The sequence below is a fragment of the Capricornis sumatraensis genome, chromosome 7 (genome assembly GCF_032405125.1).
Source record: "Capricornis sumatraensis isolate serow.1 chromosome 7, serow.2, whole genome shotgun sequence".
Lineage (NCBI taxonomy): Eukaryota > Metazoa > Chordata > Mammalia > Artiodactyla > Bovidae > Capricornis > Capricornis sumatraensis.
Window position 1 is genome coordinate 42,788,452 of NC_091075.1, and position 13,037 is coordinate 42,801,488.

Below are 13,037 nucleotides of genomic sequence, written 5' to 3' on the forward strand. Positions count from 1 at the left end.
TTGGCAGGCGGATTCTTTACCACTGAGCCACCAGGGAAGCCCAACATTCTCACTTTCTAATTGAAAACTGTGACTTAAGTCAACTGGAAATTGTGTCAAAACAGACACCCAAAAGCAAGACCCATAACAAGTGTTTAAGTGGTCTTACTGCTACAAGTGCATAATAATCTTTTAGTGAAAAGAATCTAATGACTATCTTTTAAAATACAAGCACATACATAACACACTTCCTGTAGAAAAGATCTGCTAACAAGAGGTGTAGGTTGTCCTTAAGATAAGGGCCAAGTGAAGCCTTTACTTAGAAATCAAGTTGTGGGCAGTGGTTAAGAGAAGAGAGCTGGAAGCCAGGCAGCTTGAATTCAGATTCCAGCTATATCACCTGATAACTCTGTTCTCTCAGACAACTTGACATCCTTTCATCTCAGTTTTCATGAATGGAGATTACCGTATCTAACTTCTCAAAAGTTTTTATGAGGATTAAAAGAATTAAGCTGCTTGTAACTGTGTGGCATCGACAGTGGCTTATGTATTTGTCAAGTAAATGGAACCCTCAGTCAACATCAAGGTTAGGCAGGTTTGGTTGAATTGCAGACAGTCCAGTTGAACTCTATCAAGTTCATATATATTTGTTGCTCAGTTGGCAGGGTTAGCATCACAATATGGTGGATTCTGAGTTCACATGGAATTGACAATCCGCTGTCAGGTAGGAATGAAAGAGCAGAAGGGAATTCCAGGAGTGGACTCTAGGCAAAGTTGCATTCTTGCTCTACATTCCAACATTTTGTAGTTGTTTTCCTGTCTCAACTTCTTCACAATATTTTTTAAAGATGAATGACGTGCATTTACTTAAAAATGTAAAAATATATAAGATGTTTCATGAAAAATCTTCCTCCCAATTCTGGACCCCATCCACCTTATTTCTTTCCTCTAGACAACTGACATTAGTACCTTCTTGTGTTTTCTGAAGAATTTTTGTGCATATATGAGTATAAGGTATATTTATTTAAATATCTATTTCTTCTCCTTTTACAAAAATGATAGTGTAACAGGCTGCTTTGTGTGTGTGTGTGTGTGTGTGTGTGTGTGTGTGTTTTAAAAACTTAGCAATAAAACTTGGAAATAATTCCTGTCTTTTTCATCGTTGCATACATATGAATATACCATAGTTTATTTAGCCAGTATCCCATGGATGAATTATTTAAAGATTTCCAATCTTCTTATAAAGAAAGCTATAGAGTGACTTTATATATACATAATATATATTTTGAATAACTATGTCTGCAGGATGAGTTCCTAGAGGTGGAACCTCTCAGTCAAAAGATTTGAACATTGATAAATTTTATATACTTATTTTCAAATTTCCCTTCCAGTTCTCTTCTCAAAATCTATGCATAAGAATATTGTAGCTTGTCAATACTATATGGATCACAGTTCTGATCTTTCTCAGTCTTGTAGATTAATATTTCTGTCTCAGGTTACTAAAATTTGTATTCATTCTACTGTGAATAAATGTGAGCATTTTTTTTGAAATGTCTTGATTTATAGAAACTCTTCACATATTAGTAAAACTATTCCTGGTCTGGAATATATCTTCACATATTGTTCCCCAGTTTGTCATTTCCTTCTTTTTATTATGCTGATTTTCTGTCGAGTAGGCATCTTTTGGTTTTTATATTCTAGAATTTGTCAGCCTTTTACTTCATGTCTCTTTGTTTATGTCATATTCACCATAAGTTTTAGAGCCTTAGGAAGAGCTGGGGTTCAATCCTGGTTCTACCATTCATTAACTGTATGACTTTGGATAAGTCAGTTAGCATCTCTTAAGTCTGGAACTCCTCATCTCTAACATGTGGCAAGTAATACAGGCCCTAATTTTTTAAATCTGCAACTCACCACTCCCATCCAACAATATTTTTAATAAACTGAAGAAGAAGAACCTTTATTGGGAAGATAGGGGTGGTGGTGAATTTTGGTGCCAGAACTCATTTAATGCCAAAATCTGAACTGAAATGACATGAAACTTCTAGTATCTATTTATCTGTTTATCTCTATTATTAATCACCTATTATCTGTTATCAGTCATGTTAATCAAAAGACATTAAATTCTATTTTAATATATCCAAGTCATAGTAGCTTGACACAGTATAAGCTTGTTTATCACTCACATGCAGTGAAATATAAGTGAGAATGCTGTTCTGTTTTGTGCAGTCATAACAGAGATCCAGAATTCTACTTTGCTTCAAGGCAAACCAAAATATGTAACCTCATGGTTTCCACAGATGGGAAGAGAGAAGATGTGGTCACTTCCACCAGTTTCCTGTTGGTTGAAATTCAGCCTTGGCCCCACCTATCTGGGTAGGAGGAGAGGCTGGGAATATGTACTGATCATGTGATCTTAAAGCAGAATGCATGGACATTGGATCAGTAGCACTCTCTGCTACATTTACTGTTGAGAGTCTCTTGGACAGCAAGGAGATCTAACCAGTCAATCCTAAAAGAAATAAACCCTGAATATTCATTGAAAGGACTGATGCTGAAGCTGACACTCCAATACTTTGGCCACCTGATGTGAAGAGTCTTCTCATTGGAAAAGACTCTGATGCTGGAAAAGATTGAAGGGAGGAGGAGAAGGGGATGACAGAGGATGAGATGGTTGGATGGCATCACTGACTCAATGGACATGAGTTTGAGCAAACTCCAGGAGATGGCTGGCGTGTTGCAGTCCATGGGGCTGCAAAGAGTCAGACATATCTTAGCAACTGAACAAAAATAGTTTTACTGTACAAATGTTACACAGTTGATTATAGCATACTGCAGATCCTGCAGGAGACATTAATAATATAGAGTACATGCACAGTGTTGTGTGTCTTAAATCGGCAAGACAAATTCAGCTGGCTCTGAGGAATTCAGGTGAGGGACTGGGAATCTATATGTGGCTCGTTTGCTGGGCTGGATGAAGCACAAGCCGGAATCAAGATTGATGGGAGAAATATCAATAACTTCATATGCAGATGACACCACCCTTATGGCAGAAAGTGAAGAGGAACTAAAGAGCCTCTTGATGAAAGTGAAAGAGGAGAGTGAAAAAGTTGGCTTAAAACAACATTCAAAACGTGAAGATCATGGCATCTGGTCCCATCACTGCATGGCAAATAGATGGCAAAACAATGGAAACAGTGACAGACTATATTTTTGGGCTCCAAAAATCACTGCAGATGGTGACTGCAGCCATGAAATTAAAAGATGCTTGCTCCTTGGAAAAAGAGTTATGACCAACTTAGACAGCATGTTAAAAATCAGAGGCATTATTACTTTGCCAACAAAGGTCCATCTAGTCCAAGCTATGTTTTTACTAGTAGTCATGTATGGATATGAGAGTTGGACTATAAAGAAAGCTGAACGCCGAAGAATTGATGCTTTTGAACTGTGGTATTGGAGAAGACTCCTGAGAGTCCCTTGCACTGCAAGGAGATCCAACCAGTCCATTCTAAAGGAAATCAGTCCTGAATATTCACTGGAAGGACTGATGCTGAAGCTGAAACTCCAATACTTTGGCCACCTGATGCAAAGAACTGACTCATTTGAAAAGACCCTGATGCTGGGAAAGATTGAAGGCAGGAGGAGAAGGGGACAACCAAGGATGAGATGGTTGGATGGCATCACAGACTTGATGGACATGAGTTTGAGTAAGCTCCGGGAGTTGGTGATGGACAGGGAGGCCTGGTGTGCTGAGTCCATGGGGTCACAAAGAGTTGGACATGACTGAGTGACTGAACTGAACTGAACTGGCAGGATAGCACAATTGCTAAGAGATGTATGCTGGGCCAGATTGCTTGAGTTTGAATCCTGACTCTCCTACTTTCTAGCTGTGCGACCTTGGGCAGATTGCTTTAGTTCTCTGTGAATCTCTTTCCTAATTTGCTAAAATGACGATAATCATACCTATGAAGATTAAGTTACTGTATGTAATTCATTCATCATAATGCCTGACTCAGGAAGAGTGCTGAACAAGTCAGCTAGTTTTATTGTATGTAGGTATTATTAATACTATTTTTAATGTTATTTTCATATACTTAGTACAGTGACTGACACAAAATAAGTGCTTGTTTTATAATCAGATTCAGAACTATCTCTTACAGCATTGCAGATAGAGCGATCATCTGGCCTGTGCTTAAACGTGTTCATTGTAAGATCACTGAGGAATAAAATGACCAATGTCATTGTTAACTGGCTTCATTGGAAAAAATCTCCTTTGTAGTACCTGCTGTGATTAATATCTAATAAATACTGAGCACATATTTGGTACCAGGCACTCAGCCAAGCCCTTAAGTGACATCACTTTGTCATCCTTCTCTTATCCTGTGAAGTAGCTTTGTTTGCTGATGTTTCACAGTGAGGAACACTAAGGCTCAGAGGATCTCACAGGGTTTCAACCACTTGATGGCAAAGGGATTTTTAGCTCCAGTCATACCTGGATCCAGGGCCCCTCCTGTCTTATCCACTCCACCCTTTGGTTTTAAGCAAATTAAGTAGGAAACTTCCATTTCTTTTTACCTTGCATCAGGATGGTTTCTGCTGTACCTCCCAGGATCTACTGCTCAAAATACATTCATTTCTTAATCATTTCTACTTTCTAGAGACTTTTCACATGGCTAATCAATTTAGAAAAATAACTACAATAGCCTAGTTTTAAATTTGATTTTGATTTAACATTTATTAATTCATCCATTAGTTTGTCTTCAAAAAGACATTTTTTTTACCAACATGCTTACAGTATATAGCCATTACAACTAATTTCCCAAATTATCATCAGCATTCATCACAATTACTATGATGAATATTGCATAAATATTATAATAGCAACATTAGGCATGGTCTCATATCATTAACACCAGACTAAATTTACATGTGAAATTGGATACAATGTGCTGTGAGTAATTGACGGTACATTTCTAATATGTAAGTAATTTTAAGTAATGAAATCACTAGCAGTCTCTGCCTTACCCATACCCTAGCTATGAAAGATTTTATTAGGTGAACTGGAATGTTTGATTTCTATGTTATGGCTAAACTAAGGCCATGCCAGAATTAATCTCGTTGGTAAAGAGCAGCAAACACTAATACAATATTGTTACAGGTGATCATTGGCTGCCAAAGTGGAAGAAATGTGACAGGGGACGGAGTCTATGATAGACTCACGTCTTCACTAACTGCTGTTGTCGCATCGGGGTCAACCCATGGACCACTGCTGGCTTCTTGGTCCACACCTTTACTGAGCCGCTGCCGGCTTCTCCTCTTATTTTGTCAGTGATTTTTCTTGGTTACATTGTGAGATGACACAGAGTTTCCTGGCCCAGAATAGTCATTTCAGTAGCGCTCAACCTGTGCGAGCATCTAGTGTGCGAGAAGGTACTTTGCTCACTCTGCCCCAGGGCCACTGACTGAATGACCTCTCAGGAGTTTGTGCCCCCTTTTGTCATCCTGGTGCCACAAAGTGTTGAGATGTTAGTGTGCCAATTTAATTTTTATGCCTCCTGAGCTTGTTGCCTCCTTTTCTCCAACGCCTTCACTGTAGATCCAGCTGACATGAGCCCGTTGGAACTCTTGGGATAAAGAGCTGCTAATTGGACTTTTTGTTTCTAGGAACATACCTTAACTTCCCTGCTGAAAATTCTTCAATTCTTATCTTTCTCCTTACCTCCTGCAGTTCAGCCTCCTTGGCATCCTGCCTCAGATGTGTGGAGATCTGCCCTTGGCCTCCTTACCCAGCTTTCCTGTCACTCTCCCCCTTTTGCGTTGCATCTTCCAGGTGACTTAACAAATGTTTTCTCTTCATTCCCAGGCCTCTGCCTCACTCCCCACTGCTCCCCATCCTGAGCCCTTATCCTCTTTAGCAGCTCCTGCTTGTCCTTCAGACCTAGTTCATCAGGTCCATGGGAGGGATTCTCTGATACAGCCCACTAGTACCCTTCCTTGTTGATTCCACACCATCATCTGCTTTCCTTTATTCTGACACTCACTGAAATTTCTGTTCATGTGTAAGATGCACTCTTCCCAATTGAAAAAAATGCATACCTTCTAAATTATCTGGTTCCCATGATACATATTAACAATTCTGCACACAATTCCTGTGTGTGAGTGGGGATTTCCCCACTCCAGCACCAGATGTAATCAAGTAATCTCCAACACCAGATGTCTTATAGTTCAACTTACTTCTGATACTTTCTTCCTGGAGATAGAGCCAGATTCTACATGACAGCCTCTTCCTGGCCCCCAGCTTTAGATGCTACTGCAAGAATAGGTTGTCACCCATGCTTCTGACCCATGGGCTACAGATGGGAGTTTCCAACAAACCTTTACTTGGGTTCAAGTAATTTGCTAGAGCAGCTCACAGAACTTCCAGAAACATATACTTACTAGATTACCAGTTTTTAAATAAAAGGATATTTAAGAGCTTTTACTAAAATTCCTAGATAGCTTACCAAGACTGAATCATGAAGAAATAGAAACTATGAACAGATCTATAACTAGGAAGCTGATTCAGTAATCACAGACCGCCCCAAAGAGACAAGCCTAGTCGCAGATGGCTTCCTTGGTGAATTCTGCCAGATATTTAAAGAACACCAACCGTTTTCAAACTGTTCCAAAAAATTGATGTGGAAGAAACACTTCCAAATTAGGCCAGCCTTACCTGGTGCCAAAACGAGACAAAAAAATTACAAGAAAATTACAGGCCAATATTCCTGATACACACAGATGCAAAAGTCCTCAACAAAACACTAGCAAACCAAATCCAAGAGCACATTACAATGATTATACTCCATGACAAAGTAGAATTTATCCCTGGGGATAGAAAGGTGAATCAATACATGAAAATCAGGTAATATAATATTCCACATTGACAGAATTAAGGACACAAATCTTATGATCATCTCAATAGATGCAGAAAAAGCATTTGACAAGTTCAATACTCTTTCAAGATGTATACTGCCAACAAACTGGGAATAGAAGGAAAGTACCTCAACATAATAAAGGCGATATATGAAAAGGCCACAGCTAACATCACACTCGGTGGAGAAAATGGAAAACTTTCTCTCAGTGTTAGGAGCAAGACAAAGATGTCCACTCTTGTTGAGTATTCTTAATGCAACAATAATAAAGCAATAAAAGGCTCAAAAAGCCAAAAAGAATTATACCACCAAACACAAATTTTCACCCTAACAGCACTAAATCCCTTTCAGTGTATTCAAAGTCAAAGCATTATTAAAACACACACACACACAAGAAACTTAAAAGACTTACCTCAAAACTTACAGCTCCATTGTGGTCCGTATCGAATGCATTGAACAGAAAATGTGCGTATGTTGTAGAGTCTGAAATGTTGGAAATAAAATAATAAGTTAGCATTTCAATATCCTACAAAAGATTTAGATAGCATGTCCAAGCCTCTTCTGCTCAGGAGAATACACTTTGACTTGTGGTTTCTTTGCTTTCTTCCCAGCTGCCCATCCTCTCTCAGTAGAGGGTTGTAATTTGAGGTTCATAGGCATGAGTTACCTACAGAGACCACTGGTGAGAGAAGCTCTCTAAGTTTCTGGATGGAATTTCTCCGAATACACAGGCGTCTTGGATGATGCTACTGACAGTGGGATGAGTAATGTTACCTTAGGTGGGTGTGAGGCTTAAGCAAGTCAAATCTAGAAATTGTTTAGTGCTTGGCAGGGACTATCTCTGAAAGAAGTGAAATAATAAAATACTAATAATGAGACACAGATGAATTGCTATTATTGGTGGTGTAATTATTAGTTCATCATTTTACAACCCAGATAAGGATACTGGGATTCAGAGAGGTATCCCAGTACTTCTCTGGGATAAACCAAAGCCACACAGTCCATTGGCAGTAGAGTGGAACATCACTTAAGCATTTCTGACCAAAACACCATGCTAGCCCATACCCAGTAAGGTTGCCTGATGAAGTGGAAACAGGAGTGATTTGGGAAGTTTCTGTGGTCATGTTGAAATGGATTGTGTGGTCCTAAAGTTTCCCAGTTGCAAGTAGTGGGGTGCTCCTGCTCTGCCTGGGTCCTGGGTAGGATTGAGGCACTGGGCAATGGTAGACTGCTTGTCCTAGGGTCACAAGATGCTACCTAAGGACACTGAAGTTCTCTGAAATCCAAAACTTCCTCTGAGTTTGCTTCTAGTATGTTATTTCCCTCGAGATTTTTTCCTTCCTCTTCCCTTTTTTCCTTTGTCTCCATAATCTCTGAACTTTCTGCCTTTTACTTGAAATGTATTTTATATATATATATTTCTTATTGTTTTCTTTCCTTAGTGCAGTTTTCATTTTAAGTCCCTCTGTGCTTGACCCTTGATCAAATTTATGTGATTATTTTAAATGTTTCATCTCATGGGTTTTAGCCTTTTATCTTAACCTTTTTTATATTAAAAAATAGTAACCTTTTAGATCATTGGCTCTAGCCTTTTATCTTCTGTTTAAAATCTCATCTATTTCTATTTTATAACTTTTATCCTTTATTTTTATTGGGATTTAACAAAAGTTCTGTTCGCCTTTACTTTATGAATTGCTTTTTGAAGGCTGTCAAGAGACTAAGTCACAGGAGCAGTAGAGAATTTCTCTCTCCAGACAAAGGAGGTCAGAAGTCGTGCAGACTCCTCTCCTAGCTTGCAGGCAGCCGTGGCTTTTGTAGGCATTATTTTCCTGAATGCTTCACCCCGCTGGTTAACTCTCTTAAAGGCCATGTATTTCATGAGGTAAACGGTACACTCAATTTCTCAAAATAATGGTGACATTGTTTTTCATCTCTTACCTTTAAATATGACATAGTGGTTTAGTTGCTAAGTCACATCTGACTCTTGCAACCCCATGGACTGTAGCCTGCCAGGCTCCTTTGTCCATGGGATTCTCCAGGCAAGAATGTTAGAATGAGTGGCCGTTTCCTTCTCCAAAATATGATATGAGGAACCACTTATCTTTAAACATATGAATTAATATGTTTTCAATGAACCAAACAGATACCACAATTGGGCCTAAGTAGTACATAAAAGGACTGTAAGTAGGGTGGATGTCCATCTAGTGTTGACAGGTTGCAGGAAGAAACCCTTTTGGGTATGGAGCTAGGATTTTAATTGCAATCAACTTAGTGCGATTGTTGGGAAGTTCCATTAGAATTATCAAGAATTACCAGCCCCCCCTTTTTTTCACGAACATGTTTTGCTCTCAGCAATATTTTCATAGACTTCTTGAACTATTTAGTGCCCTATGGAGAAATGAGTTGACAGATGGAATGTTAAACTTATCTTTAGGGGAAAAAAAAGGGATTTTGCCTATTTCAAAATGAGCTCATTAAGCAGATATTTTGTTACTTTATACAGTCAGGGTAAATGCCTTTACCTTAGCAAACAGAACTCACCATGAATATAAGGCGCAGAACAAACAATACTGGCAAATTTTTAAAATATAAAACACCAAGATAACATAGGCATATAATAATTACCATTCTTTTCAGATGGGGTTGTTTAGTTTAAACCTTGACCTATCGGACCCACACTCTGAGGGTTTGCCCTAATGTGGTTCAGAGGATGTCCTATTCCTCTAAATGTATCTCGATACGTTTCCTGGAAATGAAGCCAGTTTTCCAGCCTAGATAGGAGATATCAAGCGGAGAGATGGTATCATCTCTCAGATGGCCCAAATTTGAATCTCAGCTCAACCAACTATTAATCATGTGGCTATGGCAAATTGTTTAAGCTCTCTGTAACTCAGTTTCCTCACCTACAAAATGATAACAATGTGTACTTCATAGTCGTGTCTGACTCCTAGCGACCCCATGGACTGCAGCCTACCAGGCTTCTCCATCCATGGGGTTTTCCAGGCAAGAGTACTGGAGTGGGGTGCCATTGCCTTCTCCAGTACTTCATAGAGTCCTCATGAAGACATTAAATGAGATACTACATGCAAGTTCTTAGAACAGTCTTAGGCAAATGTTAAATGTTCACTAAATCAGTTATCATTGTTATTCCTTCATAGACAAGTCACTCTCATTTCAAGCACCTCAAATAAATGTGATTATTTTTTTTACAGATTTAATATATTCCATTTGAAAAAGTTCCTATTTTTTTTTTGTGTGTGTATGAAATCTCTACTGTGAGAGGGTCTGAACTTCTAATTTAATGGAACTTCAAGCTCAGGGCTTCCCTGGTCACTCAGATGGTAAGGAATCTACCTTTATGCAGGAGATCCAAATTCAATCCCTGGGTCAGGAAGATCCCCTGGAGGAGGGAATAGCTACTCACTCTTGCATTCTTGCCTGGAGAATTCTGTAGACTGAAGAGCCTGATAAGCTCCAGTCCATGGGGTCGCAAAGAGTCAGACACAACTGAGCAACTAACACTTCATGTTCAGTGAAGACTAGTATCATTACTTCATGAAAAGTATTGAGGTTCTGACAGAGCTTGAATTTCTTCAGCAGGCAATTGGAGATAGTGAAAGTTTTTAAAGAAGGAGAATGATGCTACTAGCTTTAGAGCTAAGGCATCGGAAGTGTCTGCTGTGCATAGAAATGGATTCTGCAGAGAAAAAGGAAACTGTCCACAAAAGGATCTCAGTCTGACTTCATCTGACTATACTCTTCTTAAATACTCAGCAAACATCTGCTAAAAGGATGAGTAACTGGCATTCTGGAGTCTAGATTTTAGTACAGATTTGGGTTCAAAATATCTAACAATGGTCTTTGTTCTTCCTGTATGACCTGACATGTCTCCTCTGACCACAACTCTTTCCAAACAATGAAAACAGTTACTGAATTTCATATGTTGACTTTGTTCAGTTTCTCATAGCTTTACTTGTGAAGCTGAAAATTAAATGTTGAAATTTTACAGATAGGGGACAAAATTTATGGAGTCTTAGACTAGGAAGGATCTTCCATACCATTTAGCTATTTATCTACATTTAACAAAAGTGGAAAATGGGTATAGATAATGTTAAGGATAGTAGCTATGGTCACCTAGTTAGCCAGTGGTAGAGTCAATAATGAAATCAAGACATATCAACACTTACTCTTATAAATAAAGAATATTAGGGAATTCCCTTGTGGTCCACTGGATAGGATTTCAGGCTTTCACTGCTGAGGGGCTGGATTCAATCCCTGGGAGAAATTAAGACCCTGGAAGTCATGTGGCACAGCCCCCCATCAAAAATAATAGAATGTTAGACTAGAAAGAAAACTTAAGGATGCTTCTGTTCCACATTTGGTAAATGAACAACCTGAGGCCCAGAGAAATAAACTATTTAAGTCACACATCTTGGCACTGGCAATGTCTATCCATAAACTCAGGACTCTTGACTTAGTCCAGTGCCTTTAACCTAACTATGCCCAGACCACAGTTATAATATCTACTAATCCCTTGATTGGAAAGGCCACTGGTACACATATTTCAGAATATTTGAACAAATGCACTTGGTTATCATGTTCCAGGTCTGTGGATTGAAATCAGTCTGGTTGATTTCTTTCTTCCCACCACCATCCCCTACTCCCGCCTGAATTCATGCACAAGATACAGAATTAGTTCACTGCATTTGGATATACAATTCATGGCACTGTGACTGCAGTAAGGTGGGTTCACTCACTACGTGAGTGGTAGTATCTCTTCACTATGTCCTCTATAAATCACCCCGAAAATTCCTAGAAATAGAAGTGTATTCAGTGGATGCAGTTATTTGGGAAAAAGTACTTAAATCTTTATGTCCATAAAACTCATCTAAATGCCTCAAGTCACAGTGGATGTTCAATAAATACTTGTTTAGATTCTTCTGACTGAAACTCATTCCTTCAATAACTGTTGATTGGGTGCCTCATATAGTTGAAGTAAGTGCAAAATTCCTACAACACATGCAGGGGTAAACCAGGAGACTGTAAGTTTCATGAGCTTTAAAAATGCCTGAAGAGCTTCTAAGCTTAGGCTTCCCTGTAGGTGGCACTGGAAAACACTGCTGTAATGATATAGGTAATGCGGTTTCCTCTTGGCTTGTTTTATAGGAGACATACTTTATCCGCTACAAACAGGAAGCCTCTGTTCAGTTCAGCTGTGCTGATATCCAGGACTCCAAACAAGTTGTGTTTGGTAAACCATCCTGCTAAGCCGTAGAGAAAACTCAAGAGCCTGACACAGTATAAATTGCAGGAGATTCTGGCAATATGACAAAGTCTCTTCCTCGAGGAAATGGTGAGACATTGTGATTTATGGTCCCATCATTGCTACGACTCCTAATGAGAGACATCTGTTGCTTTCAGGCCATCAAACTAAATAAATGACTTCACACAAGTGTGAGGACGTCCTAACAGGGATTTGACTGCCACCAGAGAATACATTCTTTCTTAGGACATTTTCCCTTTTCTAGCAGCACTGCAAGATACAATTTGCATGAACGATATTAATTTTTAAAATTGCAAGTCATCTTTCTTTAAATATTTCATTTTCTTCAGTAATACTGGATGCTTTTAGATTTATGCATTCAATTAACATGAATATTCAAAGGATTTTTAAAAGTGCAAAAGTGATTTTTCCGCAAATCCCTTTGGACTTTATAACAAGACTCTCTTGCAAATTATTATGCTTAAGTAGATGTTCTCTAATGTTGAAATGTTATTTTTCAGATAAAGATACATTTTTAATGTGAAGTTGTATCCAATTTGTAATGTAATAACTTTCATTTGAGATAAGCAAAAATAGCTAAAAGATTTCCATTTGTGCTAAGGGCTTTGATATTAATGCCTATAAATACATTGGCAGACAGTTTATAGTAAACATCATTCTTTTAAAAAAGTCCGTGATTTTTAATAATTTAGAAATATGTATTAAACAAATGATATTCTAAATTCGTTATTAATGCAGACAATAGACCCATTACAAGCCTGGCATCAGACCCAATACCTGTGTGTGGGTGGTTAGTAACAAGATGAGCTGGGGGAGTTGTCCCCCATGACATATGCAAATTCATGTAATAATGGGTCACTGTT

The 13,037-nt window shown here is 38.6% G+C and overlaps 1 protein-coding gene across 3 annotated transcripts in view; it reads right to left on the bottom strand.

Moving 5' to 3' along the window:
- Positions 1-13,037, bottom strand: part of KCNIP4 (potassium voltage-gated channel interacting protein 4) — a 242,555-nt gene that overhangs the window by 4,745 nt on the left and 224,773 nt on the right. For all 3 annotated transcript variants that reach the window (XM_068975025.1, XM_068975026.1, XM_068975027.1), the window contains exon 4: positions 7,303-7,373. In XM_068975025.1, coding sequence (XP_068831126.1) covers positions 7,303-7,373 — 71 coding nt within the window. The remainder of the gene's footprint in view (positions 1-7,302; positions 7,374-13,037) is intronic.